Source organism: Mustela erminea, chromosome 3 (genome assembly GCF_009829155.1).
Source record: "Mustela erminea isolate mMusErm1 chromosome 3, mMusErm1.Pri, whole genome shotgun sequence".
Classification (NCBI taxonomy): Eukaryota; Metazoa; Chordata; class Mammalia; order Carnivora; family Mustelidae; genus Mustela; species Mustela erminea.
In genome coordinates, this window is record NC_045616.1 from 32,301,768 (window position 1) to 32,324,310 (window position 22,543).

The following is a 22,543-nucleotide window of genomic DNA, read 5'->3' on the forward strand; positions in this document are numbered from 1 at the left end:
AAGGTTGTACCCTCTGGCCAATATCTCCCCATTTCCCCCATACCCCAGCCTCCGACAACCACCCTTCTACTTTCTGTTCTAGGAGTTTAGTTTTTTTAGATTCTACTTCTCAGTGACATATACAGCATATATCTTTCTCTGCCTGATTTAGTTCGTTTCACATAATGCCCACAAGGTCCATCAATGTTGTTGCAACCAGCAGGATGTCCCTCTTTTTCATATCTCATAAGTAAGCAAGTAAATAAATAAATAAACATCTTTATCCATTCATCTGTCGATGGACACTTAGCTTATTTCCGTATCTTGGGGACTGAGAATAATGCTGCAGTGAAGAATGGAGTGTAGATTATCTCTTCAAGATCCTAATTTTGTTTCCTTTGTATATATACCTAGAAGTGGGATTGCTGGACCATATGGTAATTCTATTTTTAATTTTCCAAGGAACGTCATACTGTTTTCACAGTTGCTACACCAATTTAAATTCCCACCAACAGTGCGTGAGGGTTCCCTTTCCTCCGCATCCTTGCCAACACTTATCTTTTACCTTCCTGATGATAGCAATTCTAAGAGGTGTGAGGTGATGTCACATCAAGGTTTTGATTTGCACTTCTTAGATGATTAGTGATGTTGAGCATTTTTTCATGTGTCAGCCATCTCGATGTCTTCTTTGGAAAAATGTCTACTTGGTTCCTTTGTGCATTTTTAAATTGGATTCTTTGTTTTTTGTCTTTTGATTCGAGTAGTTCATTTACAATAAATATTCTTAATGATATGATTAGGTTCAAGTCATCCATATTGCTATTTGTTTCATTTGTTCTTTGTTATTTTTTTCTCTACTTTTCCTCCATCTTTTGGATTTAGTATTTTAGTATTTCCAATATTAAATTTTATATTTCTTTTGGTCTTTAGGGTATACTTCATGGTTTGTTTTTTTAATGGTTGCTCTCAGGATTCCAGTACATAATCCTTAACTTATAACAGTCTGCACATAAGTCTGCTTAATGACTATAAAATATAAAAATCCCAACACAATAGCTCCATTTACCACCTTCCCTTCCTTCTCTATCCTTTGGGCTACTGTTGTGATACATGCTATTTCTACAAAGATTTTATTTGCTTCAAATGTTTAACTGTTTTAAAATATATTAAAGAGAAGAATGAAAACGAGTCTTTTACATTGCCCACATTCTCCTATTTCCAATGTTTTTCATTTCTTCCTATAAATCTGAATTTCCATCTGGTATTATTTTCCTTCAGTCAAGGAACTTTCTTTAGCATTACTTGTGGCTTGTGTGTGCTGATAATAGACTTGCACAGCGTTCGCTTATTTTAAAGTGTCTTTATTTTACTGTCATTTTGAGAGATTTTTTTCACCAGATGTAGAATTCTGGCTGACAGGTTTTGTTTTGTTTTCTTTGAGGACCTTAAAAGTGTTCCAATTTTTTTTTTTTAAGACTGTATTTATTTTGAGGGAGAGGGAGAGAGAGTGCACAAGAGTCAGAAGCTTAACCAACTGAGCCACGCAGGCGCCACATGCTCCACCATCTTCTAACTTCCATTTTTTTCTGATGAGGTATTAGCCATGCTTTATATCATTATTCTCTGTATATACTGTCATCTTTGGTTGCTTTAAAGATTTTATCTTTACCTTTGTTTTCTGGCTTTTGGCTATGTGCCTAGGTTTTGTTTTCATTTATTATGCCTGCAGCTCAATAAGCTTCCTGAATCTGCAATGTTCTTTACCAAATTTGGAAAATGTTCACCCATTGTTTCTCTAAGCTTTTTTCTGTCCAATTCTTTCTCTCCATATTGCATGTATAGTAGCCTTCTTGATATTATCCCACAAATTACCTCTGTAATTCTATTCTTTTTTACCAATTGTTTTTCTATTCTTCAAATTGGATTATTTTGATTGATCTGTCCTCAAGTTCATGGAGCCTTTCTTCTGTGGTCTCTAATCCAGTCTTAAGCCTATGAATTTTTAATTTGATATAATGTATTTTTCAATTCCAAAATTTCCATTTGCCTTTTTTTAAAAATAGTTTCCATTTCTGTGATGAGATGTTCTGTATGTTTACTCTTCATGCACCTATTTCATTTCATGTTTCTGAATGTTTGTACGATAGCTGTTTTATACTTCTCATCTGCTTATTTCAACATCTGGCTCATCTCCAAAAATCTGTGTTATTAACTGCTTTTTTCCCTCCTCAATTACAGATCCATATTCCTTCTTCTTTAAATGTCTAGTTTTTTTTTTGTTTTTGTTTTTTATTCTAGTGTGATAGGCATTTTTAAATGATACACACTAAGGAGTTTAATTATATTATCTTCTTTTTTAAAAAGATTTATTTATTTATTTGAGTTAGAGAAAGAGAGAGAGCACATGAAGGGGGCCAGGGGCAGAGGAAGAGGGAAATAGAGAATCTCAAGCAGATTCTGTACCAAGTATGGAGCCCAACATGGGGCTCTATCTCATAACCCCAAGATCATGATCTCAGCAAAATCAAGAGTCAGATGCTTAACCAACTGAACCACTCGGATAACCCTATATTATCTTCTTTTTTAAGAAGAGCTGCCTTTTGCAATGATAGGCAGTTGAACTGTGGACAAATCTTTTTGATCCTGTCCAGTTTGGTTTTATTTGTTGTTAGAGCAAATCTATTTGATTTTTGTTCTTGATCCAGTGTCATGGTCTTTGCTCTAGGGGTGTGGCTTATACTCCCAAGGTATCACCTTGTTGAGATTTCAAGCAGATATTTGGGGTGCTCAGTGAATCTCTCCACCTTGGCTTGGCCATAGATCCAATGTCTTCTAACAGTACATGCCTATCTTTCCTTTGACAGCTCTGTTGCTCCTGCTTACTCTCATTAAACGTCACCATATATTATCCCCAGTTAGAGAACCATGGTGAATGTGGTACTCACCTTGTGTTTCCCTTCTCTCAGGAACCAAAGTCCTATATGGCTCATTGTTTAGTGCCTAAAAACAATTTTGCTATGCATTATGTCCAGGTAATTTATGGAAGTGTATGTGTAGTTCCTCTTACTCCATCACTGCCAGAGTAGAACTCCTCCCTTATAGTCTTAATTTTTAATCTATTCATCAAGTTTGAATTAGACATTACTGTTCCAAAAAAGAAAAACAATATATTCATTCCTTATGCATTTATTGATAGTACATTTCAAATGCTGGCAAATCTTGTGAATGAAGGAGATTAGTGAATGATAAATCTATACAAGCAGAGTTAAGAAATTCCCTTTGACATTCCAGGAAGCTTTCAAACATCAGTAGCTTCTGTTATCGTTTCTGAAGAAGAAAGGAATTTTGAGGCATGAGAAATAGTTTTATTATGTCAAAACACTGTGGCCGATTTTTTCCTGTTGAATAGATGATCAAACAAATATACGTCAGGAAAAAATAACCCATTTTAGATCACAGGCCTTTAGACTGCTCTAAAGGATTCGTGTGGCTGGGAGTTGTACCAGATGGTAGCTACAGACAAGGAAGAGATTTCATTTCTCCCAGCTGTGACTTAGTCTTGTCACTGGCATTTTAGCAACATCTACCATTTAACATTATGAAACTATAAGGGTTAGAAATCAATATGATCACTCCTTCCACAAGCAGCTTAGCAGGGGCAAGACTAGGAGCTTATCTGACACATAGATGTTTGACCTGCATGGGGTTTTAAAAAATGTTGAATGTCTTGCCAACGTACAAATACTGAGGGATTTCATTTAAAAAAAAAAATCAGAATTCTAGCTTCTTTTGAATCTGGCAACAGTAATTTTTAAATTGTGTCTAGTAGTAGTTGATATGCCCTAAGTAGCGAATGATTTTTAGAGAGGAATTGTAGTCTCCTTAACAGCTTTAATCATTTACATTACCTCCCAGATCCTGTGGCATACACATTTACCTCCCATGACCTAATGAACATTGAGGAAATAGGAAGAGATGGTAACCAAAGCAAATAAATGTTTAAAGACTCCTTTCCAGATATGTAGGTGGGATTATGAATTCCTAGAACGTATTATATTTCTCTGCTTTAAAATTCAATTTGGTAGTTTAAAGTCCATCACTATTATTCCATTACACTGTATCAAAGACACCACCGACTTTAAGAGGCATCGTTATGCTATGATCACTTAAAAAAAAAAAAAAGATAAGAAAGGAAAAAGAAAAGCTGTTTTTGCTAAATTATGACAACCCATGGATTGAAGAATACATCTTGATGGCAGAGGTATTGAAATGTGGAAAACTGTGCATTTTAATATAAATCAAAAATGGCAATATCATATATGAACAGCACACACATAAACAGAATGCTTTCTAGTTTACAAATCGATTTCAGTCTCTTCATGATTTCCATCCTCACTGCCATTGTCTCTTAAATAGGCTCTAGACCTCTAGTGTCATTCTCTTCAGTCCTCCTCCAGTCCACTAACAGGACAATCTTTCTAGAATAGAAATCTGCCTATCTGTCCTCTATGCTCACTATCCCTGTGACAGTGAGAAGAACCCGGTTTTCTCAGTATGTCATGTGACACTGTTTGGCATCTTGTCCTCTTTTCTGTTCTTACCTCCTCTTGCCCTCCCTTTCATATTTAGCAAAACAAAATTCACTAAGTCTTTGTTTCAGTCACCTCCTCCAATTTTCTGGCTAATCAGAAATTCTTCAATTCAGCACAATCATCACCTCTTGTGGGATGACTTCCATAGCACATACACAACATCTTTTCTTTCCATTCTGGAGTCATTTGAAGCTAGCGTGGTCCACTTCTCTACCTAATATTTGCCTTGTGGTTTATTTGCATGCATGCCTTTCTAGAGCTTGCCAATGGCCATCTCGTAAGTGGTTTCCACCCTTCACAGATACACTTTGCCTACAAAATGTTTAGACCATTTTTGTAATTAGATGCCCACCTTAAAAAATACAGATATTTCACATTTTAAAGAAAAAAAGCCTAGATACAAGGGATTAACCACAACCAGCTGAAGCTGGCAGAGACTGCCCCATTGAGATTAGATAGGCTTTCTACAGTGTGTCAGGAAACCCATCAGTCCCCCTGCTTTTTATTCCTATCTATTCCTTCTTGCTGATATTAGAATTTATAAAGAGGGAAGGCTGACGTTTCCTCAATTCTGAGTTCTTGTGTCTTTTTGGCAGAATTTCCTATATCCTGTGGGAAGAGGTATTTTTGGTGGTTTTTATTTTTGTTGTTTCAATGTCTCTTCTGTAACTTTCCTGCATTTTGCTTTTGGGGCAAAAGCAAAGGAGACAAACTTAAACAAGCTAGAAATTTCAAAATAAATTCCTGTATGTTTTTGATCCTCAAAACAAAACAAAACAAAAAACATATCAGTATCCAACTACAAAATGACTCAATTTGTAGTGTGGAAGTAAGTATCTTCACTTTTTGTTCTGGTCTTTGTTCTCATTCAGCCTTCTAGAGAACATTTAAATAGCTTTGGAATAGGTTAGAATATTACCATTCCTATTCCTGAAAATAAAATGTTAATTACAATTATAGATTCCTTACTTGTGGTGATTTATCAATGCCAGTAAAGCACTGAGACACTACAGCCTCTGAACCATTTTTTCTTTTAACAATAAGACCATAATGTAACCTAAGAAAACTGTTTTCTTTTTCTATTTCAAAACAAGTAATTTAAACAAATAACAGAATTCTCTGGCTGAACCTGACATTATCTGTGGCTGCAGAGTAACCTTCGCTGCGCATCTTCAGGCTTTTATCTCATTATCCATTTAAAGCTAAGGGTGTACAGAGCTGGAGGAAGATCAATCACTTATCTCCTATCAGAAGCTCAGAGTTAAAAGAAAGAGCCACCTTGGTGTGCTAATTTTCAAAGAAAAAATGAAGGAAAAGAAGGTTACAACTGAGGGCATGTTTTCAAATGTCAGAACGGGCCTCCTAGGCAAATGTCGGGGGGATGAGACTAAATGGCTGGGAATCCCGAACTGGAACAGTACAGTACAATACTATGTACTGAAACCACAGAAAAGAAACTGAGCAGAGGCCTTATCTTCTCTAGGGGACTGGCGACATCTCCTGCCCTGTTCTGTGGAGGGGGAATGGCCAAAGGAGGTGGGGGGAAGGGGTTGAGGGGAGGAATTAGAGTATTAGGCCACATGCCAGGGCACTGATGTGATTAGGAATGATTGGAAATCCCTTAGGGGAATGTCAATTTCCTCTTTATTATCTGTAATGTTTGCTTATGGTCATGAAATAATTTGAATTGGCCTAAAATGCAATCTTTAATGGCTAAAATGTAGTGGTCTATTCTGCTTCCTGCATTAATTAGAAATGGCATCGAATTATTTATTGCCTAATGAGCCAAACGAAATGATAAGCTCCTTTGTGCCCTCTTTAACTTTAATCCTAGGCTGCTGAGCTGCTTCCTGAGGAAAGCAGTAAAGCATGTGTAACTTACACTGACAAAAAGGATCTTTGGCTATGGCATTACAGCCTCTTGCAACCATTCAGCTCTCAGTCAAAATTATTTACCAAATGAAGCTGCCCCTGGCTGCATAATGGGGGAAAACAGGATGAGCCTTTTCAATAAAACCTCTAAACGTCACCAAACAGAAATCATTTTCTCTAGACTAACATTTATTTAGCTCCTCCTATGCATCTTGGGGGCGGGGAGGATTAGTGAGTTTAAGATTTAGTGGAAAAGAGACAAGGATAAGGTAGTGATGAGTTCCTTCATATGTAAAATACGGAGATCATGATCAATAACTAAAGTTGTCATGAGGATTAATTAAGTATTTTATGTTAAAGACCCTAACACAGTGTCAGGAATAGAAATGGAGCTAAATGAATTTGAATTTCCTCCTGTTTCTGATTTGGAATCCCAAATGAAGACTACCCTAGTCAGGTAGACACTAACTCATTAACAAAGCAGAGTCCCTGTTCTGTTCACCAAATGTTAATATTTCAAATTAATCTGAACAAATCAATAGTCATGAAATTGAATAAGGCAAATAGTACATAAAATAAAAGTAACTCACTATTTCTTTCCTTAATCAATTGAAAAGCTAATGCTGGCAAAATTGCTAATCATCTGGCAAATAGTGACTTTCCCCTTTGACTACTAATTCTGAGAAAGAATTAAAAATTTTTGATTAACAGCTTTCTTTTTAAAGAACTCTGGCCAAAAGGTCATCCAAATATATATTCATCTCAGATGAGGTGTAGAAGAATATTCCAGTTGATCTGGCAATAAACAAGATAACACAATGTTTATTAGGATATGAAGTGTCTGGACAGAAAAAGCCGTATGGAGCTACATATGTTATCTATTTTTCCAATCATTCTGCTATTGCACTCTGTTATCATTGATAAAATACTTTTTTGATATCAAATCCATCTATTTTGGAAATGATATTTCTTCATCTAGATTGATATTATCACTTCATCAAAATGTTAAGATTGAAAAAGCTCTCTCAAGTTGTTTGTAGTTGTTGCTGGTTCATTTTAAATACAAATTCTCCCATATTGGTAAATGTCAACTTTCCCCATTTATATATTGCTCATTATGAAGATGGAAATAGTGATTTCAACATATTGATTTTAACAAGACACTTATTTGATTATCTTAATGGTTTTCAACCACATTCAAGAAAATAAATAAAACATGACTACATTACAGTACATCACTTATTGATAAGAATGAATTAATTCATTAGCTTCTGTATATTTTTAACAATCACCTTTTAAAAAGTGTTCAAAATACAAAAGTATTCTGAAAAGATGATGGAACACATTTGTTCCTCTTCTGAGTTAAAGGCACTATATCAAACTTATGGGCCAATTATAAAGCAATTTTTGGAATGTAAAACATGTATTATTGGGCACATGAGCAATACTTTACATTCACCAGAAGAATATAAAGCAATTTACACTCCTGTATTACAGCCTTGTGAAGAAGAACAATACTTTATATTCAGTAATGGGCTTCACTGTTATAAAACTGGGTTATGATACACTATTTATATATCATATAAATGGATTTGTAGATTCATAATTGCAAAAAGTGTTAGAACTGTATTAAAATGGCTTTCTATTATACGAATTTTGATGTGCTATTGGTCAAATCTTATCTGGATTTGGACAATGATGGCAAAGGTAAGCCTTCATGAATAGTTTCAAGAGCATCAAAAGGTATCATTGAGTCTTATTCAAAATTACACAATCTGGGGGCACCTGAGTGGCTCAGTTGGTTAAGCATCTGACTCTTGATTTCAGCTCAGGTCATGATCTCAGGGTCCTGGGATCAAGGTCCACATTGGCTCCAGGCTTAGCGGAGAGTCTGCTTGAGGATTCTCTCTCTCCCTCTCTCACAGCCCTCCCCCAGCTTCTGCTCTCCTTCTCTCTCTCTCTCTCTCTCTTTCTGTTTCTCTCTCTCTCAAATATTTTTAAAAAATTACACAATCTTAAAATACCCAAATCTTACATTTAAAAGAAATTCCACTGTAGATACTGACCATATCTCATATATTAAATAGATGCATTCCCCAAAATAACATAATTGCTTAATACTGGATTACTTTATGTGTTAATTTCTATTATACCTTTGAGGAGTGGTTTCTATAGGGGAAAAAATCATGCTCGGGGGAAAAAGACACACACTTAAGAATTCTGTCTACTACAAGGAAGATTCTGCTCCTATTATTTTATTTGGTCATACAATTACTGCAAGAAACTACTTTCTAAAAAAGGACAATCATTTCATATAATTTCACACATCATTTCAAAGAGCACACATTAAATTTAGGTCCCATTCATTGTCCTCCCCTCTGACTTCCGTACAACGAAATATCCCAGTAGCATATAGTTACATCTATAATCTGGGCATTTTGTAGAAATTCCTACAGCAGAAATTCACTTAAAAAGGATGTTTTGTATAGTTTAAATGGTAACATGTATTGAGCCCTACATTCCAGGGACTATACTGGCTACTTTGCATACACCATTTCATAATAATAACTTATTTGAGGAGATGAGACAACTAAGGTTCAGAGAAGTAAAGTAATTTGACCAAGGTCACAAAGCAAATATGTGGTGGGGAGGAAGGCACTAATGACTTGCGTTATTGATATTTTTTTTTTAAGATTTTATTTATTTATTTGTCAGAGAGAGATCACAAGTAGGCAGAGAGGCAGGCAGAGAGAGAGAGAGAGGAGGAAGCAGACTCCCTGCTGAGCAGAGAGCCCGATGCGGGACTCGATTCCAGGACCCTGAGATCATGACCCGAGCCGAAGGCAGCGGCTTAACCCACCGAGCCACCCAGGCGCCCTGCGTTATTGATATTTTTAAGAAAAGTTGCATGGCTATTTGTATTTCTTAAGTACAATAACAGATTAGTTGATAACAAAGACTTTCTAACATACCTTTCAGTAGAAGGGAAAACATTTCAAGTTTTAATTCTGTTAATGAAGAGATCCTATCTCTCTTCATCTGCTTACTTATTCACAAAGTCCTTCTTGAGTCTCTACTTAGGGATACTGCTGAAGACCAAGTAACATAAAGAAGCAGCTCGGCTAAAATGCAATGGTAGCTTAAAGGAAATTAAGGGAATTAGGGAAAGCTTCATAGAGGTAGTATCATCTGACTGCCTTTAAGGGTAGGAAAATTTTACCAGAAAGAGATGAGATGATGGCAAAGGTCATTCTGGGGACAGGAAGTGAGCAATAGCTCAGAAACTGGGATCGAAGACTCAATCCCAGACAGAAAGAACAGTGAGGGCTCTTAGGCTGGCTTTTCCACGAAGTGGATGAGGAACGGGTGTAATGTGAAATAAGATGAAGCCAGGGTATGAACAGTTAAATGCTAAGATTGGGAATATTTTATCGATCCCTTAGGCAGAAGGAAGTTCCTGATGTATCTGAGCATGGGAACAAAAAGATTAGTGCTGTAAGAGGATAAGGGATAAGGCATATATAGGTGGGAGAGAAACCAAAATCCAGGAGAAGCCTGGATTACTGGAGAAGCCATTACAGGAGCAGAAGTACAGAAGAGACAGGAGGAAGACAGTGGTAGTAGGAAAGGAAAGAAGGGGAGGTTGCAAGAGAGATTTCAAAAGTCATCTCTAGGAATGATTAGAAGTGGGAGGAGACAAAGACAGCTGAATAGAGAAGTCGTGGTGATTAGATTTGAGCCTGAGCTATTGGAAGAATAGCAAACAAAGAAGAAAGAATAAGAAGGAGGTTTTAAATCAGGTTCTGATATAAGGAGTTTAAGACTAAAAATTCCAGTCTAGATGTTCAGAATGTAAAGATTTGCAGGTCATGTGACTAGAGTTAATGGCTGATGCCAAAAAACATAATAAGTATAAAGAAAGAAGAGATTTCACAAATACCCTCCAAATAAGACAGAGTGAGTAAGAGAAGAAAGAAAACTTTCTCAAAGCAGCAATGTTGAAGTTGCATAACTGGACCTTTATTACAATTATTTATGCTAAGTAGCTAGAGTGAAGTGGCTCTCAAAAAGAGGTGATTTTGCACCCACCACGTGACCTTTACAAATCTCTGCAGACATTTTGTTGTCAAAACCAAGCAAAGCAGTGTTTGCTACTGGCTTTAAGTAAGTAGAGGGCAGGGATGTTGCTAAAAATCCTACAATGCACAGAATGACACCCACCTCCACCCAAAGAACTACTAGCCCAACATGTCAACAGTGCTAGGATTGAGAAATCCTGGCTAAAATGAGACTTACCCAATACAGAACTGTAATTGTTCAGGCAGACAGTTGTTAAGGCAGGCAACAATTGTGAGTTGTTTAAGCAGAATAGAAGGGACATCCATCTGGTATAACGAAAGTTCTGAAATCCTTCATACTTTGTCTAAGTCAAAATTGAGTTTTAAATTTGCAAAGAAGTTAAGCTGGTTTTGTTTTTTTTTTAAGATTTTATTTATCTATTTATTTATTTATTTATTTATTGGAGAGAGAGAGTATGTGAGCACTCATAAGCAGTTACTCTGGATCAGGCATTGTACTATGCCCTTTATACACATTATCTTATCTAATTCTCAGGACAACCTTATGAGCTAGCTATTTTATGCCCACTGTACAGATAAGAAGAGTAAAGCCCAAAGAGGTAACTTACTTGCTCAAGGTGATACAGTTAGTAAGAGGTAAGGTTAGAACTTCAATCCAGTTATCTCTAGTGTGAGAGCCATTGCCTAACATAACCACCATGGTATCTGACTTATTTGACAATCCCTCAAAGCCACATCCTCTGGGTGAGGATGAGGAGTCCTTCACTTTGGTTTTAAGGTCCTGGCACCCAGCTGCATGAGAAGCATTTGTGCAATGTTGCAGGCTGTATCACCTTGCAAGTGACATTTAAGTATTTCCTGGGATGAACAAGTTCTTTGTACCCAAACTCATAATTTAAAAACCAAGGAATATGCTTTGCTTTAAAGAGAAGGAACTAACAGTTTTAGGGCAGAAATCCATCTCATATTTTTAGTTCTTCGACTTCTCAAGAAAAAAAAAAAGTGTAATTTTTAATCTGGCTTTCTACATAAACCAAGAGAATTGGCCATAAAAAAATGCCAGAGAAACAAAAAACAAAAACAAAACAGCAACAACAACCCCAACTCACTGCTACTGAAGACTGAGAAGTCTGATAAATCATCCACATTGATTGACCACTGGAATGAGACCAAAGACGACAGAAAACACAGCTGTTTTAATGTAATATTTACAATTAGCAGGCTTTGAGAAACTTCCCAAGAGTAGTAGGGAATCCTTCAACTTTCTTTTGAATGACAGCTTTGCCATATGAACAGAGGGTATGATGCTAACTCTGCAAAGCCTGGATATTCCCGGACACATTCTGTAGGGGTCATAGATAGTCCAGAACAAACTAGCTTCTGAACCACTATGTAGCCTTTTTACCCTCTCCGGTATCCTTTCTCCTTCCAAAGAAAGAATGGTTTAACACATCACCTGTTTGGAGATTTCCCATACAGAGCTCAATTCTTCAAACAGAAATCACTGAGGCACAAGGCATGCTGTATGGTATGCTAATATCAGCACTCCCTCAGCAAGTCTCCAAAGCCAGCAACGATGCAGGTGGTGGCTGCCACATGGCAGTAGGCAGCCCCTTCCACAAGCCAATTTTAGAAATCTGAGGAAGAAGAACTAGAATCATTTTTTTTTCTTTTTGTCTTGGACATAATTACAACCTTATGCCAGCTAAACTCATACCACATCTCCTCACCATAGCAGAGAAGGTAAGGGAAGGTGTGGAAGGGGAGATCTGAAGTACTCACATTCGCCCAGGCAATGCTCTAATTAAAGATTGATGACTGTCAGATTCTTTAATAACATTCTCTCTGCACATAAACTTCACAATTTAAGTTCAACTGTATTTTAATGTCATTCTTAGAATAGTTACGTGCGAGATCTGTCATCTGCTTGTGAGAATAATGCCCACCGCTGCTGTCAGAGGAACACAGCTAAGGGGACTCATCACTACCCACAGACCAGAACATGAGACAAAGCTTTCCAAATGAACACAAATAATTGTTTTATGTCCTAGAAAAGGGAGTATGTTTACAATGTCTTAAAACTGTTCAATTACTAATTTAAAAAAAGAGACCATTGCACTTTTTACAGTTCTCTGTATCTTTCTTTAAGTGACAGTGTCAGAATATACTCTTAATTTTAAAGCTAAAATGTGTTCAGTAGGTCAGAGATTACTGGAACATAAAAAGTAATACTAGTTATCACTGTTGAGAAGTTCCCATGTACTAAATGCCAGGCCTGGCACCCTGTGAGCCATCTTCCACACTACTTACTGTCAAAGTAACTTTTAGCCCCAAAGATGATTTTGTCATACTCCTTTTAAAATCTTTCAGTAACCCCCTACTGTCAATGGATAAAATCTAAATTCCTTAGCATGACATATAAGGCCATCTATCAATAGACTCCTGCCTGTCTCTTTTGCTATTAGCGCCTCTAAGAACCTCAAGCCTCACTGAACTTCTGGCTATACCTTGGCATCCCTCACTATGTAGCACAGTATCATTTATGTGTATTAAAAGCATATTTATACATACAACCCTTCATTTTAAAGTACTTTTATTTCCAAAGACATCCACCAAACACATTAGCATAGAGGCTTACTGGGGGTAGAGTTAGGGAGGAAGGATGGCTGGTGGAGAGGAAATAGAGCACTAAAACCAGAGAAACCCTGCACGATCTGGAATATAGGACGCCATGACTGAGGAGCGTGGTTAACTCAAACCTGCACCAAGAGCAAGGAAGCTCATTATGCTTTGTTAGACTAAGCAATATGTATGAACCGGGGCGGGGGGGTACTCAAGAAGGTGTCAGTAAACACTCCTCAGGTTGTCAACAGTGGGTCACACAAGACTAAACCCCATCCTGTACTCTATTTTTAATCTAAGAAACTGTTTATTTCCAAGCACTTACAAGACTGCCCATGTATTTTTCTGCAAGTCAAGGTACCAGCCCATGAGACAGGCCTTGCTCAGTCTCTGCCCTCAACTCCAAATGGCACTGAGGTCACTGATGGTCCTAGAGATGGAATAAATCTCAAATCCTAAGTCCCAGATCTAGCTTATATTGATTTCAAGCTCACTTTTTAAAAATGATATAAGTTAAACAGAACAGATTTTAAAGAGATGATGGTGATGATTAAGGAACACTGAATGCAGAAAGAGCAAGCTGGATTAGACAAAACCACCTACCTACAGGGAGAAGCATGGAGGCCACAGGTCCCTTCAGGCTTACCTTAGTACCACTACTAAGCAGGCAGTAAACAGTTCAGCACCAGGGTCAACACAGGAAGGACCAAATGCCAAAGCTCATGCCTTGATCTGGCTTTACCTTAAGGAGTTTTAGCTCCAATGAGTGTTTATGAGGATAGCTAATTGCAGCAAAAATTGGGCACAAAGTCCCTCCAAGAGTAACCAGAGGCCCCAGAGAGGGAACAGAGTGCCGGTCCCAGACCCTGAAGAGTTCCACACAAATGCACGCCTTTGATCACGCTGCCCTCTCTGCCTTTTACCCAGGAGAACTGATAAAATCATGCAGGTAACAACTGATTTGGTGTGGGTGCCTATTAACAATAGAGTATTTGTAAGTTGCAAAGCATTATTAACCTATGTGTCCTCACGATGCCCTGAATGAACAGCTGTCAGCTTTGTGACAACGTGCCACTCCTCTGTGTGTGTTTACTTGTCTGAACCCGTAAGACTCAAAATTCCTCAAGTCCAGGGGTCAAGTCTTAGTCATTCATGTCTCCCACAGGGATCAAAGTCCCTGGCATCCAGGAAGAACAGTACATGTTTGTTTTATAAAGAAGTCAATCACTTGATTAAGTTAAACAAAAATAACCATAACACAGATAAACCCCATGTGGCAAGTGGAAGGTCAACTATGTCTCAATTATTGTATTTTTCACTGACAGTTAAACAAATGTTACTTTCAAATTATTTAATTTTCCTTTTCCTTTCCAATAACTAACTGGGTTTCATTTCGAGGTTACAGTAGGCATTTTTAATGAGTTCAATAACAAGGGCTAAAGCCCAGATAATTAGTTATTATTTCTTATTGTATAAATGATTCCAGGAATATTTTTACATAATTGACTTTTTCTATAACCTGAGTTAACCAAACTGAACATCTCTAAATCATATCATCATTTCCCACTGCACTGCAATTCAATTCCTGAGATATTCTACTATTATTCTGGATTGATCTTCAAAGAGAATGACTCTGAAATTTAAGTTTTAAATTGAATCTGCAAACTATGTGACCCATAGATAAATATCCAAAAATAAATAAGTACAGTAAAATAAATGATTATTTTAGAGGGAATCTTGATTATTTTATAAAGCAAAATATTCTTCTGTAGCCATTATTATTACCCTCCTATCTTATAATTCTATGTTTGTATTTTTAAACCCTGGGTTTTTAATAATCAAAGTATATCTATATTTTATTAGTAAATAGGAGACAATGTAACCTATAAATACAAAATTCTTTAAGATTTCCTTTAGGTCTAAAGTCAATGGTAGTTTGAAGGTTTAAAGATGCTAAGGCTTTATAACTTAAGAATATTCATTCTTCAGTAAGCATCCTCACCTAATTCAAATACCAACTGAATAATTATATCAAAAGCTCTTCGGAATAAATGATCCTTAACTGAACAAAGAGACTTCTCTTTCTCATATGAAAACCAACTAAATGTAACATTTTTGCAAGCGAAATGCAGAAAGAAAAATAGGCAATAGAAGAAAGAGTATGCAAAAAAAAAAAAAAAAAAAAACCCAAAACCCTACAATGTCTTGCACTGTCAACCCAGTCCTAAAAATTAATCTAAATCTGTAAATGGAATCAAGCTGGTGGCAAGCTGGTACAGCCATTCTGGAAAACAATATGGACTTTCTTCAAAAAGTTGAAAATAGAGCTACCCTACGATCCAGCTTATGTAAAGATAAGTTTGCTGTCTAGTTAAAGCAGGGTCCTCAAAATGTAGTGGGAATAAGACATAAGGAAGCTGGACACATTGGAACCAAATCTTTCTGAATTGGGAGAATCCAATTTATTTGCTTATTGTATGCTTTCCAGACTCAGATCTCCCTATGAAAGTTGCACTTATCAGGAAAACTCTCACACCCCCTTCAAAGAGAGATAATGACTCTTCCTCGGGACATTCCCCAGGCATGGTTAGAATGCAGTCAGGACTCATGGTTTCTTCAGCCACTCCAGGAATTTTAACCAACACCCAAGTAGGAGCAGATCAACATTCATCACCAAAATCTCTCTTGGTTAATTCCTACTGTTTAAAGTTACTTAAATGTACATATTTATATTAATTGTGACTGGTAGGTAAACACTGTTTGGTAGATTAAATCATTCTATAGAATGAGAGGAGTTAATATCGGAAAAATTTTTTGTTGCCATTCCCCAGTAAATAATCTTTTCCACCACTGCTAGGGAGAAATCTTGCCTGAGATATGTGGCAGCAAATCACATTTGTAGTCAAGATGACCTGGTGGGTGAAAGAGGCAAACCACACCTCCTACAAATGGCACTGGAACAACCGCTGGTTAGGAAAAAAATTGGCCACAAAGCTATTAAATCCTTTTCTAGAGTGCGGATTTTGATTATGATCAGTCAAACTACAAATTAACAAACTGCATATTTTCCCATTGATAAATAAAAATTCTCATCTAAAATTATGGCCACTATAGAGAGCCCAGAAATAGACCCTCAGCTCTATGGTAAACTAATCTTCAACAAAGCAGGAAAGATTGTCCAATGGAAAAAAGACAGTCTCTTCAACAAATGGTGTTGGGAAAATTGGACAGCCACATGCAGAAGAATGAAACTGGGTCATTTCCTTACACCACATACAAAAATAGACTCAAAATGGATGAAGGACCTCAATGTGAGACAGCAATCCATCAAAATCCTTGAGGAGAACACAGGGAGCAACCTCTTCGACCTCAGCCACAGCAACTGCTTCCTAGAAACATCGCCAAAGGCAAGGGAAGCAAGGACAAAAATGAACTATTGGGACTTCATCAAGATCAAAAGATATGCACAGCAAAGGAAATACTCAACAAAACCAAAAGACAATTGACCGAGGGGGCGCTTGGGTGGCTCAGTGGGTTATGCCTCTGTCTTCAGCTCAGATCATGATCTCAGGGTCCTGGGATGGAGCCCTGCATCGGGCTCTCTGCTCAGCGGGGAGCCTGCTTCTCCCTCTCTCTCTGCCTGCCTCTCTGCCTACTTGTGATCTCTGTCTGTGTCAAATAAATAAATAAAATCTTAAAAAAAAAAAAAAAGACAACTGACCAAATGGGAGAAGATATTCGCAAATGACATATCAGATAAAGGGCTAGTATCCAAAATCTATGAAGAACTTATCAAACTCAACACCCACAGAACAAATAATCCAATCAAGAAATGGGCAGAAGACATGAACAGACATTTCTGCAAAGAAGACATCCAGATGCCAACAGACACATGAAAAAGTGCTCAACATCACTCGGCATCAGGGAAATACAAATCAAAACCACAGTGAGACACCACTTCACAACAGTCAGAATGGCTAAAATTAACAAGTCAGGAAACGACAGAGGTTGGCAAGGATGCGGAGAAAGGGGAACTCTCCTACACTGTTGGTGGGAATGCAAGCTGGGGCAGCCACTCTGGAAAACAGTATGGAGGTTCCTCAAAAAGTTGAAAATAGAGTTACACTATGACCCAGCAATTGTACTACTGGGTATTTACCCTAAAGATACAAATACAAATGTAGTGATTCAAAAGGGCACGTGCACCCAAATATTTATAGCAGCAATGTCCACAATAGCCAAACTAGGAAAAGAACCTAGATGTCCATCAACAGATGAATGGATAAAGAAGATGTGGTATATATATATATATATATACACACATATATAAAGAAAATATATATATATACTTATATAAAGAAGATATATATATACATATATAAAGAAGATATATATATATATGATATATATATATAAAATGGAAAACTAGGCAGCCATCAAAACAAATGAAATCTTGCCATTTGCAATGATGTGGATGGAACTAGAGGGTATTATGCTGAGAGAAATAAGTCAATAAGATAAAGACAATTATCATCTGATCTCTCTGATATGAGGAATTTGAGAGGCAGGGCAGGGGTAATGGGGGGTAGGAAAGGAAAAAATGAAACAAGATGGGATCAGGAGGGAGGCAAACCATAAGAGACTCTTATTCTCACGAAACAAAGTGAGGGTTGCTGGGGGTGGGGGGGTAGGGATGGGGTGGCTGGTTTATGGACATTGGGGAGGGTATGTGCTATGGTGAGTGCTGTGAAATGTGTAAGCCTGATGATTCACAGACCTGTACCCCTGGGGCAAATAATATATTATATGTTAATAAAAAAAGATTATGGCTACTGAATTTACAAACATAAGGACACAACAGAGGTTGGTTTTTTTTTTTTAATGCACTTTGGCTCTCAGGGTTGTTGTTGTTTTTCCTGCACACAATTTAACTGGTAATTCTGATGCACATGCATTCCACTAAACTTAATTTAAATACACAATTCAAATTTTTACCAGAGCATTCTTTGGATATGCTAAAAAGTGATGTTAAAATGACCTCATGTACTTTTGATTCCAACATTTATAATCCATATTTTTCATAAAATCTCTCTCAAGTTAATTTAAAATAGGTTGCAAAAATTTAAATGGGTCAACTCCTTAAAGTGATGTTCAAGTTTGGCAGTTTCTGTAAAACACTCAAAAGGAAAAAAACTCATTTGTTCAATAAAAAAGTCAGTTGCATTATTTTCTTCAGCAATTTATCTATGACATTTTCCACTAAAATATAAACGGCCAAGAAACACTGAATTAAATATATATTTTTAAGATTTTATTTATTTGACACACAGCGAGAGAGGGAACACAAGCAGGGGGAGCAGGAGGAGAAGCACGCTTCCTGACAAGCAAGGAACCTGATGTGGGACTCTGTCCCAGGACAGGATTGCCTGAGTGGTTCAGTCATTAAGCCCCTGCCTTCCGCTCAGGTCAAGGTCCCAGGGTCCTGGGATTGAGTCCTGCATATAGCCCTGCATCGAGCCACACATCAGGCTCCCTGCTCGGAAGAGAGCCTGCTTCTCACTCTCCCTCTCCTGCTCCCCCTGCTTTCGTGCTATCAAATAAAATCTTAAACAAACAAACAAACAAACATTTTAACAAAGTAGGGGGAAAGAAGACATTTATTTAACATTTTTTTCTTTGAGGGGCGCCTGGGTGGCTCAGTGGGTTAAGCCACTGCCTTCGGCTCAGGTCGTGATCTCGGGGTCCTGGGATCGAGCCCCACATCGGGCTCGCTGCTCAGTGGGGAGCCTGCTTCCCCCTCTCTCTCTGACTGCCTCTCTGCCTACCTGTGATCTCTCTCTCACTCTGTCAAATAAATAAATAAAAATCTTAAAACAAAACAAAACATTTTTTTTCTTTGAAAAGAAAGCTTGAACAAAAAGACTATCACTGCAAAGATTATCTACACTTTTTATCTGTGACTTAATTTTTACTAAAATGGTGTCAATCCCATTAGGATCTTTCTTGAAAATGATAATTCTAGGATTTCAAAATAACTTAAATAGGTAGAGGAAGAAACAAAGTCACATTCCCAGACAAGGCAAAGTTTTCAGATTGCCAAGAAGGGAAAATGTAAGCATCTATCTTAACCTGCAAGTCCGTCTAAATGTACTTTTTTGCTCTCATATATTTTACTTCCATTAAGGGCAGCAATGTTACCTTGTTTCACAAATCTTATGAACGAAATGCTCCCATAATTCAGACATCAGCATACAATTGGTCTATCCTTTCTGTGATTTCGATTTCAGCTTACTTTAACATTGCCTCATGCTTTGTCTCATTTCTCTCTCTCTCTTTTTTTTATTTTTAGCCTCTAGGTGAAATAATGGAGAAAACAACGAGGAAGGCAGGAAGTGCCAAGAGAAGGGGCCTGGGTAAGAGCCCAGCTGTGGCTGTGCGGCATGAGCCAACATGCCTGGGGGCTCATTCAGTGGTAGGCCCCATTAGAAGTTCAGCACAGATACAATTTTGAAATACTGTAACAAAGAACAAACCCCACATTGTATCAAATATGGGACATATGATTCAGAGGAATAGAAGGCTTCAAAAAAATATGTGAATGGGAGGTAACAACCTTGCAGATGTCATTTGTTTCCAGACTCCAGTTTTGCCACAAAGGGAACAGCTCTGCCAAACAGAAGCAAAATGCTAGTTAGCAAATGCTGTCCACATATATGATTCAAAATTCCTAGTAGCCACATTTTATTATTTTATTATTATTATTTTGAAGATTTTATTTATTAGTTTGACAGAGAGCACAAACAGGCAGAGCGGTAGGTGGAGGGAGAGGGAGAAGCAGGCTCCCACCAAGCAGGGAGCACCATGCAGGGCTCGATCCCAGGACACCGGGATCATGACCTGAGCTGAAGGCAGATGTCTAACCCTCTGAGCCACCCAGACACCCCTTGGTAGCCACATTTTAAAAAGTAAAAAGGAACAGGTGATGTTAATGTTATATTGTTATATTGTTAATAAATGTTATATTGTTAATATTAACAATATATGGAATGCAACAGTATCTCCAAGAACATGTCCAAAATATGTCCAATATAAAAGGACTATATCCAGAATATTGTCATTTCAATATGTAACCAATATAAAACTATTGAGATAATTTACATTTTTTTGTCCTGATGGTAGGTCTTTAAAATCTGGTATGTATTTAAGTAAGTACACTTAACAGCACACCTCAAGGCAGACCAGCCACACTTCAGTTGCTCAGGAGCAGTGGCTGCTGCCATATTGGATGTAAGGAGGAACTCAGACTCCAGTACTGTCACTAAATTTTTGCTCTTTACAACAAATTCCTTTGATTTTTTTTTTTCTTAAGAGAATAATAAAATTAGGCATTGCCACAATGCCTGGTAGACTGTCATTACTCAGTTCATGTCTTTACTTACGCTGCTGCCTAGTCTCCTCTCACCCCCCCCCTTTTTTTTAAAGGGAGGAAAGATCCTCCCAAAAGATGGTCATTCCTTATTTTATCTTCACACCTTTTCAAGCTACACCCACCCTCAGAGTCACTCCTCAAAACTCCTCACAGCCTCCCACAGACATTCCAGTTCCAGTCTTTCCCTTCTGCTCTCCCAGTCCCCACACAGCTGCTGGCCTTCATTAGACCCTCAGAGATTGCATATTAAATAAATGAAAAAGTCATTTGTTCAGTTTCTCTTAGCATTTGATTTGGGACTGCCTTCCACTATAAATATAAATAGGCATTTCCCGTTCCTAAATTAAATGTTATTTCACATAAACCAAAGCCTATACCCCAGTTTCTTATAATTACTGTAATCTCTCCTCTTCCAAGAAATAGGAGAGAAATTTTCTAGTCTTAGGGAAGAATAGTAATCCCTAAAAGCAGAGGAAAGCCCTATGTTAAACTCCTCTTTAAGTTGACAATGTATTTTCCCAAATATTTTAAAGGTACATTCTGTCCTGTCAGGCCTCATCCATTTTCTTCTTCTCATGTTAAATTACTTTTTTTCAATGCCCTCTCTTCGTCTCCTTGAAAGTGTTACTCCAGCCTGGAGCTTTCTTTCTCCTATTTGAAAATACAAGAGTTGCATGAAATGAATGACAGCCACCAAGATGGGAACTGCTTCTGCTAGGGGCCTCAGCTAGTACTTGGGATGGAAGAAAGCTCAGTCCTGACTCTCCACATGATCCACAATGTGACTTTTCTCTCCTCTTCCCAAACAACAACAGTATATTCACATACACATTTGATCATAAATCTGGTCACTCACAAGGAGGGAAGGATCAATAATACTAAATATTAGGAACTAAAACGTGCTTACTGGGCCAGCATTTAGAAAGTTGCTACTGATTTTAGTGAGAATGATTTTCTTAGAGTATTACAGGTGGGGGGGGGGATGTTGCAGGGGGATGAGGATAAATTGGAAGGTGAAAAAGTAGAGACCAAGTGCCAACTATGGTTTTTTAGGAAGTTAGTTGTGAAGGCTCCCTTCAGCCACCACCCCTGAGGTACAGTGCTGAAGGGGGCTGTAACACAATCTTGCTCTCCACTCCGGGCTGTACTCTGCAATCCATTCTTTACACAGCTGATTTCACTTGCTCTAGACCTTTCTACTCCACTTTGAGCTTCATCCTCCCATTGCATGTTTGCCTTACCTTTTCTTTTCTTTAAAGATTTATTTATTTTAGAGAAAGAGAGAGAGACAGAGAGAGAGAGAGAGAAAGCAAGGGCAGAGGCAGAGGGAGAGGAAGAGAGAAAATCTTAAGCAGGCTCCAGACCCAGCACAGAGCCCTGAGATCATGACCTGAGCCAAAACCAAGAGTGGGACACTTAACCAACTGAGCCACCCAGGTGCCCCTCACCTTTCAGATTTCTTTCTTGGCAACATTTTCTTAGCTACAGTCTTGGCTTCACCTTAACAATAATTTACACTTTTTTTTAAACTAGCTTACACGAAGTCAGTTACCTCAGGTGAACTCTGCTTCCACCCAGCATGGCCTTAGAATTCCTGCTTGCCCCCCACCTCACTCTGCTTCTACAGGCAATGCCTTATCTGCACAACTAGGGCTGGTGAGTGTAACAAGACAGATGGAAGGAGAAAGTGAGGCAATGTAATTCTCTTACTGGATACAGTATGATCACAGCTGAGTTCTCTAGCTATTCTTAGAAATCTGCAAAAGAGATCATTCAAAGCAATCTAAATTAAGTGTACTGTGCATTAATTGTATTTCAGTGAAAAAGTATGATGGTCTTACTACAAATTATTTCCTTTTACTATTCTTGGTTTATATGGTTTCCAATTTGTTAATGCACATTTATAATATTTATTTATTTAGAAATTATACAATTTTAAATGGCCAATAAGAATTTAAAAAGTAAAAGCT

The 22,543-nt window shown here is 37.6% G+C and overlaps 1 protein-coding gene across 7 annotated transcripts in view; it reads right to left on the bottom strand.

The window, feature by feature from the left end:
• The window catches only part of CAMK4 (calcium/calmodulin dependent protein kinase IV), a 239,537-nt gene that overhangs the window by 137,867 nt on the left and 79,127 nt on the right, over positions 1–22,543 (bottom strand). The window contains exon 1 of one of the 7 annotated variants that reach the window (XM_032335562.1): positions 2,925–2,984. The exons of the other annotated variants lie outside the window; for them this stretch is intronic. Coding sequence (XP_032191453.1) covers positions 2,925–2,969 — 45 coding nt within the window. The 5' untranslated portion in view covers positions 2,970–2,984. Of the gene's footprint in view, positions 1–2,924; positions 2,985–22,543 lie in introns of those variants that run through there. 7 annotated transcript variants of the gene reach the window in all.